This window comes from Siphateles boraxobius, unplaced genomic scaffold, assembly GCF_051911475.1.
Source record: "Siphateles boraxobius isolate OS27281-9 unplaced genomic scaffold, OSU_SipBor_1 138, whole genome shotgun sequence".
NCBI classification, from domain to species: domain Eukaryota; kingdom Metazoa; phylum Chordata; class Actinopteri; order Cypriniformes; family Leuciscidae; genus Siphateles; species Siphateles boraxobius.
Window position 1 is genome coordinate 450,001 of NW_027508742.1, and position 11,615 is coordinate 461,615.

Consider the following 11,615-nt stretch of genomic DNA (forward strand, 5'->3'; position numbering starts at 1 on the left):
CAGAATTAAGTAGTAGGAAATTACTAGTCATCCAGTTTTTTATATCAGCTATGCATCAGCATAACAGTGAAAACTAATGCCATGTTTCCTAATGATATCTCCTAAGCGTCGTGTGTGTGTGTGTGTGTGTGTGTGTGTGTGTGTGTGTGTGTGTGTGTGTGTGTGTGTGTGTGTGTGTGTGTGTGTGTGTGTGTGTGTGTGTGTGTGTGTGTGTGTGTGTGTGTGTGTGTGTGTGTGTGTGTGAGTGAGGGTAGCATGTACAGAGTGAACAGCAGCGGTCCTAGTACTGAGCCTTGTGGTACGCCATACTGAACTTGTGATCGATAAGACATCTCTTCATTTACTGCTACAAACTGATAGCGGTCAGATAAATATGATTTAAACCATGCTAATGCAATTCCACTAATGCCAACATAATTTAGAGTCTATTTAAAAGAATGTTGTGGTTGATAGTGTCAAATGCAGCACTAAGATCGAGTAACACTAATAGAGAGATACAACCACGATCGGATGATTAGAGCAAATCATTTGTGACTCTAATGAGAGCTGTCTCAGTGCTATGGTGCGGTCTAAATCCTGACTGGAAATCTCACAGATATCATTTCTTTCTAGAAAGGAACACAGTTTTGAGGATACTGCCTTTTCTAGTATCTTTGACAGAAAAGGTAGATTCGAGATCGGCCTTTTAAACAAGCGATTTAAAGTTTGTAAAATTCACCCTCTCCTATAGCAATGAATGACTGTAAGGTTTCGTCAGTGAGACTACACTGCACTGTCTGATGCGATACTGTAGTAGACGGTTGCATAGTTATAATTTTATCCCTGATATTATCAATCTTGTAAGTAAAGAAGTTCATAAAGTAATTACTGCTGTGCTGGCTGGAAAACGTCTGGGATTGAAGCTTTATTTTTCGTTAGTTTAGCCACGGTTTCGAAATAAATACCTAGGATTATGTTTATTTTCTTCTAATTTTTAAGGCCTCTCTGTATGCGATCGAGCTCTGCTTCCATGTATTTTTCGTTGTCTACAATGATTATTAAAATCACCAACAATTAGGACTTTATCTGCAGCCAGTACTAACTCTGATAGAAATGAGCTTTATCAATTTGTTCATTTGTATTATATTTGTTTTTTATTTGTTGAACATCAATTAAATTTTTACTGTTAGATGGGTTTGGAAGTTTTTTGTATTTCCTAATTCGGGGAACAGACACAGTCTATAGTTTCATAGTTTCTGTAACTGTAATGAATGATTCCAGCGTGTCGACATTAAAGTTCTGACATGAAGTCATCAGAACGAAGAGTCAATTCCGAGATCATCACCTTCATCATCTTCATCATCACCTTCATCATCTTCATCATCGCCATCATCATCATCTTCATCATCACCATCATCATCATCTTCTTCATCATCTTCATCATCATCATCATCCTCATCTTCATCATCTTCATCCTCATCGCCATCATCTTCATCATCATCATCATCATCCTCATCACCATAATCATCATCATCATCATCTTCATCACCATCATCATCACCATCATCATCGTCATCATCACCTTCATCCTCATCTTCATCATCATCTTCATCATCATCATCATCATCATCATCCTCTTCATCACCATCATCGTCGTCATCTTCATCATCATCATCATCATCATCATCTTCATCATCATCACCATCGTCGTCATCTTCATCATCATCATCATCATCCTCTTCATCCTCTTCATCACCATCATCATCGTCGTCATCTTCATCATCATCTTCATCATCATCATCATCATCCTCTTCATCACCATCATCGTCGTCATCTTCATCATCATCATCATCCTCTTCATCATCTTCATCACCATCATCGTCGTCATCATCATCCTCCGCCTGCAGGAGGCGCTCGAGCTCAAACTGAAAAAATGAATCAGGGTTCATGTTCATCTAAAATATTCTAATAATCTAATATTCTGTGTTCTAGAAATCAAACGCAGATTATACACAGTACAGATTGTCTCAAAACAGCTTCACTGGAAAATAACGTTGCAAAATTAATGAAGTGAATTCAGTTTCAGACAATAGAGTAAATTCTCAAATCAATAATTCATTGATAACAACATTAATATGCATGCCTTTAAGTGCACTAATTCAATAAATTACCTCATGATGGTTTTTAAGAAAAAAATATATTTTATTCAATTAATTCAGCCTTATGAAATGCATTAGAGTTGTGAGGATCTGATGGGTTTTTATCACTCTAAACAGAACTGATGATAACAACAAGATCTTCATCATATGACGAACATCGGACGATCTGTTCTCATTAAGTTATGAAAAAACATTATTTCTGAATGTTCTCTGAACGTTCTGAAACAAGAAGTAGGCTAACATTTAAAAAACGTTAATGAACATCCAACAAAAACGTCACGTGTCAAAAAAGAAACGCTCCATGAATGATGTATAAATAATGTTTTTTTGCTGATGTTTTGAGAACGTTATTAAAAAGCAGATACATTTGAACGAACGTCTGTTCATAACTTTGAGAAAACGTTTCCTGTTAACTCTGGAGTGTGTGGTTGTTTTCTGTTGCTGTGCCTCGAGTTTCTCCATTAATGTGAGTTTTCTTTTTTCAGCGGTTTTCTTCTGGAGTTTCAGCACCTCACTGTAACATTCGCGAGCATCACTTCTAAGGTATTCTCATCTGATGACTTGTTTATTTTCTCTATGTGATTGATTGATTCCGTGTGCGTGTGCGTGTGTGTGAGAGAGAGAGAGAGAGAGAGAGAGAGAGAGAGAGTGTGTGTGTGTGTGTGAGCGAGCGAGTGAGTTCTATATAAAGCGCGCGCACCGCGCTCATCAATGAAGTCCGGCAGGCACGGCGCGCGGGATGGTGAGTGACAGATCACACCAGTTCAGTTCATGCTTATTTGTATCACGATTTTCACTTGACACATTGTTTCAAATCAGCTTTACAGAAAACCCTTGATTCGTTGTTACATTTTAGGAAGTGTTCTGTGATCAGTGTGTGAAAGTAACGTCTCATCATTCACGGATATTTCCTCTCTCCAGTTGTTTTTCTTACTGTTGGTTGTGCCGGTTCTGTCGGCTCTGGCTGCGGATGGTCACTTTCGCTTGTACCGGCGCCGGGACCCGGTGACCGGAGAGACGCTGCTGTGCAACCGCTGTGCCCCGGGGTTCCGCATGCGCGCGCACTGCACGCGCTCTCACCGGACCGAGTGTGTGCCGTGCGGCCCGGGTCTGTTCACCGAGTTCTGGAACTACATCCCGGACTGTCTGCTGTGCGACGCGTGCTCGGACCACCAGCGGGTCGCGCGCCCGTGCAACGGAACCGTGAACACGGTGTGTGAATGTGAGCCCGGATTCTACTGGGATCAGCACTTCTGCAAGAGACACACCGGGTGTAAAGCGGGTCACGGAGTCAAAGCTGCAGGTGAGATAAAGCCTACCTGAGGAAAACACACACGTGTGAGTGTGTGTGTGTGTGTGTGTGTGTGTGTGTGTGTGTGTGTGTTTTATAGCCTATAAGTAATTTATATACGTTAATATAACCTCAAAATGTTATTAATATCACATATTTCATTATTTTATGCCATTGAAATATATATTAAATTAATAATTAATTTGCCTACTCAAAATCTAATTTTAATTTAAAAAATGTATGAGAGAGAGTGTGTGTGTTTGTGTGTGTGTGTGTTTGTGTGTGTGTGTGTGTGTGTTTTATAGCCTATAAGTAATTTATCTTAAACTAAATTGTGTGTATATATTATACATTAATTACTCAAAATGTTCTTAATATCACACGTTTTATTATCTTATGACATTGAAATATATAGTAAATTAAAAATGAATTAGCCTACTCAAAATATTATTTTAATATCACACATTAATTTAAAAAATGTATGTATTTATGTATTTATATACAGTAAATTATTTAATTTATTACATTTAAGTTCTGCTGTGATAAAAGACAGCAAAGTTCAATAAAAGTTATTAGTTAATACACTGAATAATTCATGATTTTCAGTTTAACTATGGACACAGGTTTCTCAGAGAAAAGAAGTCACTCACTGTATTATAAACTCTCAGCTGTAACTGTGTTTTGACCTCAGCATTAAATTAAAGTATAGTGTTATTAAATGTACTTTCAGTGAAAATGTAAAAAGCGTTGCTGATTCAGTTAATAACTGTGGAAACGCATCGCATCGAGTCTGTTTACGGTTGCCATGCAACAGCTCATACACTCACACCTAAACACGAGTTCTGCGCTTGGCAACTGTAAAGTTGGACTTATGAACTCTATGATCATTATGATTAAAAGAAAATTAGTGTCTTTAACAAAACAGATGTTGTGTTTCCAGCAACAACCTGTGTTAAACCACAGTGACACACTGTCTGCGCACAGTGATTCAGCCTGAAGGAGGATTATGTGATTGTGATGCATTGTGTGTGTGTGTGTGTGTGTGTTTGCAGGGACGCCGCACAGAGACACGGTGTGTGAGGTCTGCGCAGACGGCTGGTTTGCAAACATGACACAAGCGCATGCAGTGTGTGAGCCTCACAGAACCTGCGACGCTGAGCATCGGCTGCTGCCCGGATCGCGCTGGCACGACAGTGTGTGTGCGACCTGCCAACAACTCACTGACAGCGGTACAGACGCGTTCACACTGACTCACAGCGCTTAACAAATCAAGTGTGTATTAAGTGTATTAATAAACACCCTGGCGCTTCAGAGCTTTATAATGGCAGTGGATTGCAACCATTAGATTGAAGCTCATAAAAGTGCATCTGTCCATCATAAAGTGCTCCTTATGGCTCCGGCTGGTTAATAAAGGCCTTCTGAAGCAAAATGATGAGTTTGTGTAAGAAAAATATTAATATTTAAAACTTTATAAAGTAAAATAACTAGCTTCTGGGCAAACGCACATACGGATCCGACTTAAGCCTAAAACGCAACTTATGCAGCTTGTGACATCGGAAGTAACATAAATATCAGCAGTATGATAGTGCAGATGCTCATTAATGATGGACAGATGCACTTTTATGATGGACAGATGCACTTTTATGATGGACAGATGCACTTTTATGATGGATAGATGCACTTTTATGATGGACAGATGCACTTTTATGATGGACAGATGCACTTTTATGATGGATAGATGCACTTTTATGATGGATAGATTCACTTTAATGATGGACAGATGCACTTTTATGATGGACAGATGCACTTTTATGATGGATAGATGCACTTTTATGATGGATAGATTCACTTTAATGATGGACAGATGCACTTTTATGATGGATAGATGCACTTTTATGATGGACAGATGCACTTTTATGATGGATAGATGCACTTTTATGATGGACAGATGCACTTTTATGATGGACAGATGCACTTTTATGATGGACAGATGCACTTTTATGATGGACAGATGCACTTTTATGATGGAGAGATGCACTTTAATGATGGATAGATGCACTTTTATGATGGACAGATGCACTTTTATGATGGACAGATGCACTTTTATGATGGACAGATGCACTTTTATGATGGACAGATGCACTTTTATGATGGATAGATTCACTTTAATGATGGACAGATGCACTTTTATGATGGATAGATGCACTTTTATGATGGACAGATGCACTTTTATGATGGACAGATGCACTTTTATGATGGATAGATGCACTTTTATGATGGATAGATTCACTTTAATGATGGACAGATGCACTTTTATGATGGACAGATGCACTTTTATGATGGACAGATGCACTTTTATGATGGATAGATTCACTTTAATGATGGACAGATGCACTTTTATGATGGATAGATGCACTTTTATGATGGACAGATGCACTTTTATGATGGACAGATGCACTTTTATGATGGACAGATGCACTTTTATGATGGACAGATGCACTTTTATGATGGACAGATGCACTTTAATGATGGATAGATGCACTTTTATGATGGACAGATGCACTTTTATGATGGATAGATTCACTTTAATGATGGACAGATGCACTTTTATGATGGATAGATGCACTTTTATGATGGACAGATGCACTTTTATGATGGACAGATGCACTTTTATGATGGACAGATGCACTTTTATGATGGACAGATGCACTTTAATGATGGATAGATGCACTTTTATGATGGACAGATGCACTTTTATGATGGATAGATGCACTTTTATGATGGACAGATGCACTTTTATGATGGATAGATGCACTTTTATGATGGATAGATGCACTTTTATGATGGATAGATGCACTTTTATGATGGATAGATGCACTTTTATGATGGATAGATGCACTTTAATGATGGATAGATGCACTTTTATGATGGATAGATGCACTTTTATGATGGATAGATGCACTTTTATGATGGATAGATGCACTTTTATGATGGACAGATGCACTTTTATGATGGAGAGATGCACTTTTATGATGGATAGATGCACTTTTATGATGGACAGATGCACTTTTATGATGGAGAGATGCACTTTAATGATGGATAGATGCACTTTTATGATGGACAGATGCACTTTTATGATGGACAGATGCACTTTTATGATGGACAGATGCACTTTTATGATGGATAAATGCACTTTTATGATGGATAGATGCACTTTTATGATGGATAGATGCACTTTTATGATGGATAGATGCACTTTAATGATGGATAGATGCACTTTTATGATGGATAGATGCACTTTTATGATGGACAGATGCACTTTTATGATGGACAGATGCACTTTTATGATGGACAGATGCACTTTTATGATGGATAAATGCACTTTTATGATGGATAGATGCACTTTTATGATGGATAGATGCACTTTTATGATGGATAGATGCACTTTTATGATGGATAGATGCACTTTTATGATGGATAGATGCACTTTTATGATGGACAGATGCACTTTTATGATGGAGAGATGCACTTTTATGATGGAGAGATGCACTTTTATGATGGATAGATGCACTTTTATGATGGACAGATGCACTTTTATGATGGAGAGATGCACTTTAATGATGGATAGATGCACTTTTATGATGGACAGATGCACTTTTATGATGGATAGATGCACTTTTATGATGGACAGATGCACTTTTATGATGGATAAATGCACTTTTATGATGGATAGATGCACTTTTATGATGGACAGATGCACTTTTATGATGGATAAATGCACTTTTATGATGGATAGATGCACTTTTATGATGGACAGATGCACTTTTATGATGGATAGATGCACTTTAATGATGGATAGATGCACTTTTATGATGGACAGATGCACTTTTATGATGGATAGATGCACTTTTATGATGGATAGATGCACTTTTATGATGGATAGATGCACTTTTATGATGGATAGATGCACTTTTATGATGGACAGATGCACTTTTATGATGGATAGACACTTATGATGGATAGATGCACTTTTATGATGGACAGATGCACTTTTATGATGGATAGACACTTTTATGATGGATAGATGCACTTTAATGATGGATAGATGCACTTTTATGATGGATAGATGCACTTTAATGATGGATAGATGCACTTTTATGATGGACAGATGCACTTTTATGATGGATAGACACTTTTATGATGGATAGATGTACTTTAATGATGGACAGATGCACTTTTATGATGGACAGATGCACTTTTATGATGGACAGATGCACTTTTATGATGGATAGACACTTTTATGATGGACAGATGCACTTTTATGATGGATAGATGCACTTTTATGATGGATAGATGCACTTTTATGATGGATAGACACTTTTATGATGGATAGATGTACTTAAATGATGGACAGATGCACTTTTTTGATGGATAGACACTTTTATGATGGATAGATGTACTTTAATGATGGACAGATGCACTTTTATGATGGATAGACACACTTTTATGATGGATAGATGCACTTTAATGATGGACAGATGCACTTTTATGATGGATAGATGCACTTTTATGATGGATAGATGCACTTTTATGATGGACAGATGCACTTTAATGACGGACAGATGCAGTTTTATGATGGATAGATGCACTTTTATGATGGATACTATAGATGTACTTTTATGACGGATAGATGCACTTTTATGATGGATAGATGTACTTTTATGATGGATAGATGCACTTTTATGATGGATAGATGTACTTTTATGATGGATAGATGCACTGATGGACACATGCACTTTTATGAGCTTCAATCTGATGGTTGCAATCCACTGCCATTATAAAGCTCGGAAGCATCAGGGTGTTTATTAATATAACTCTGATTGTATTCGTCTGAAAGAAGAATGTCATATACACCTAGCATGTCTTGAGGGAGAGTAAATCATGGGCTAATTTTAATTTTTAGGTGAACTTTCCCTTTAAAGCACATCCTTACATTCATACGCTGGTGTTTTTCCTCCAGGTTGGGCACGTTTACTCGAGCCGGTTCTGACCGGTCTGCACATTCAGTACAAGATTCCCATCCTGCGTCTGAAGCACTTAGTGGACCGCCGTCTGCAGAAGAAACTCCGCAAGAGAGACGTGCTCCGGGTGGCTGATGGTTCCTCAGAGCTGCTGGACCTTCCCATGATTCGCGAGGATTCGGATCTGTGTTATTTAGCTAACAGAATTTCACACAGAGTCCGCAGTTTCCAGCAGCGCTGCAGTAACACGACAGTGTGAGACGTGAAGCCTCTGCTGCTCTGCTTCCAGTCTGATGTCTTTCACCTGCTTTTTAAAAAAATGAGTGAGATTTTGTTCACTTACATTAAAGATTTGGTTTCTGTTACACTAAAGGATGCTGGATGTATGATGTATTTGAGAACTTTAGAATGTGTCCGGTCAATAAATTTCAAATGCACTATATTCACGTTTTTGAAGGAGACTCAACTGTTTTGTAAATATTAGATTTTTTGGGGGGGTTTTACATTGAAACTTTGATCTCTATTTATTATTTAATTTTTTTAACTAAACTGTATAATGCAAAACAGCTCCATTAAAAACAGTGAAAAGAGTTTCTTGTGGTTGTGAAATATATTAAATATTCCATTGTTTTTCTTTGAATTACTGCACTCATATGAACCTGAAAACAGTCTATTGATAAGAGTGTATATATATATATATATATATATATATATAATTACCTATATGTCACAGATGGTTCCACAATGAAGTAGAGGTTCCGTTAGCAGCAGTCGGTTACACTTTATTTTAAGGTGTCTTTTTTACAGTGCAATTATATATTTAAGTACTGAGTAATATTAATTAACGTACTTACTATAGGATTAGAGTTTGGCTAAGGGTTAGTTCAATGTAATTATGCAAAATTTTCTGTGATTACTATGGTACGTACATGTAACACATAATAAGGACAAATATAATGTTGTAATATTGTCAAATAAAGTGTTACCCAGCAGTCTAAGGCCTGGGACACACTAGCGAGATCTCACAGAAACTCGAGTGATCAAATGTGACAGTATAGACGTGGCTTATGCACTTTGCAGCATGAGCTAGGGGTTAGTTGGTAATTAATTGTTATTTCTAGCAGCAATCTGGCTAATGCTAATGCAGATGTTACATGATGTTAGACTCCACTTTCGAGACATGTTTGTGGCTGTCATGTTTAAGCTATAAAAGCATGCAACGGTTGGTGCCTCTTGCTCACTCTCATTGGCTATTTGGGTATGCTGTCGGAGGCAGCCTAATCAAGAGTCTTGAATATCAAACATGTTTAACAAACTAAACTGAACAGAGGGTTTAAATACACAGAGACTAAACAAGACTAGACACGGTGCGGAGGACTAATCAAAAACCAAAGCAACCAATTAAGAGCAGGAACATACATGCAGATGAAACAGAAACACAGGGAAACAGGGCAAAAGCAACTAAATCCCAAAAGAAACAGAACATAAACCTGACATAACTTCTCCCTCATGGAAGGTGCATCCTTGCACTGAAACTACACCTTAGTGTAGAAACAAACACTAAGAAAAACAGAAACAAAGTTCATTGGAGGAGGTGCAGTGGGCAGGATAAAGGAGCAGAAGATGGAGGAAGGAGCCAGGAGTGACCCAGGAACCAAGGGGATGAAGACCCGGGGTGACACTGTAAGCTGGAGGGCCGAGACGAAGCCACAGCCTCACGGAACCGAGGAGGAGACAGGGGCTCTGCAGAATGAGGCAGAGCCAGAGGGTAACCGGAGACCCAGAAGTCTGAGGTGAAGCCAGAGGAACAAGGAAGCCCAGCGGAGTCCAACAGATGGAGCTGGTGGAACTGAGGGAGAGTGGAGCCAATGTGGATCTGATGGATCGGAGGGCCGAGGAGGAGTCCAGGCTCGGAGGCTCGAGGTGAGCCAGGGGATCGACTCCAGGGAAGGGCTGGAGACCAGGAAGACCAAAGCTGATCTGTGTAGCTGGACGGGTTTACTAAAAGGAGGAGCTGGGGAGCTGAAGGGAGCCAGTGGAGGCAGGGCCGAGGAACTGAGGACAGAGGAGGAGGGAGTCATAGGCTGGGCAGGACCAGCAGTGATGAAGGAGGCTTGAGGCTGGGGGCAGAACCAGCAGTGATGAAGGAGACTTGAGGCTGGGGGCAGGACAAAAAGTGATGAAGGAGGCTTGAGGCTGGGGACAGAACAAGCAGTGATGAAGGAGACTTGAGGCTGGGGGCAGAACCAGCAGTGATGAAGGAGACTTGAGGCTGGGGGCAGAACGAGCAGTGATGAAGGAGGCTTGAGCCTGGGAACAGAACCAGCAGTGATGAAGGAGGCTTGAGGCTGGGGACAGAACCAGCAGTGATGAAGGAGAATTGAAGCTGGGGGCAGAACCAGCAGTGATGAAGGAGGCTTGAGGCTGGGGGCAGAACCAGCAGTTATGAAGGAGACTTGAGGCTGGGGGCAGAACCAGCAGTGATGAAGGAGACTTGAGGCTGGGGGCAGAACCAGCAGTGATGAAGGAGGCTTGAGGCTGGGGGCAGAACCAGCAGTGATGAAGGAGGCTTGAGGCTGGGGGCAGAACCAGCAGTGATGAAGGAGACTTGAGGCTGGGGGCAGAACCAGCAGTGATGAAGGAGACTTGAGGCTGGGGACAGAACAAGCAGTGATGAAGGAGGCTTGAGGCTGGGGCCAGAACCAGCAGTGATGAAGGAGACTTGAGGCTGAGGGCAGAACCAACAGTGATGAAGGAGACTTGAGGCTGGGGGCAGAACCAGCAGTGATGCAGGAGACTTGAGGCTGGGGCCAGAACCAGCAGTGATGAAGGAGACTTGAGGCTGGGGGCAGGACCAAAAGTGATGAAGGAGGCTTGAGGCTGGGGGCAGAACCAGCAGTGATGAAGGAGGCTTGAGGCTGGGGGCAGAACCAGCAGTGATGAAGGAGGCTTGAGGCTGGGGGCAGAAACAGCAGTGATGAAGGCGACTTGAGGCTGGGGGCAGAACCAGCAGTGATGAAGTAGGCTTGAGGCTGGGGGTAGAACAAGCAGTGATGAAGGAGGCTTGAGGCTGGGGGCAGAACCAGCAGTGATGAAGGAGGCTTGAGGCTGGGGGCAGAACCAGCAGTGATGAAGGAGGATTGAGGCTGGGGGCAGAAACAGCAG

General features: G+C 40.5%; 1 protein-coding gene across 1 annotated transcript; it reads left to right on the forward strand.

Annotated features, from left to right (window-relative positions):
• The first annotated feature begins 2,854 nt into the window (after positions 1-2,854).
• LOC143738110 (tumor necrosis factor receptor superfamily member 11B-like) lies at positions 2,855-9,040 on the forward strand. Its single transcript, XM_077230028.1, has 4 exons — positions 2,855-2,880; positions 3,060-3,441; positions 4,482-4,658; positions 8,450-9,040. The coding sequence occupies exons 1-4, from the start codon at positions 2,878-2,880 to the stop codon at positions 8,707-8,709; spliced, it is 822 nt and encodes a 273-aa protein (XP_077086143.1). The 5' UTR covers positions 2,855-2,877; the 3' UTR covers positions 8,710-9,040.
• The last annotated feature ends 2,575 nt before the right edge of the window (positions 9,041-11,615 follow it).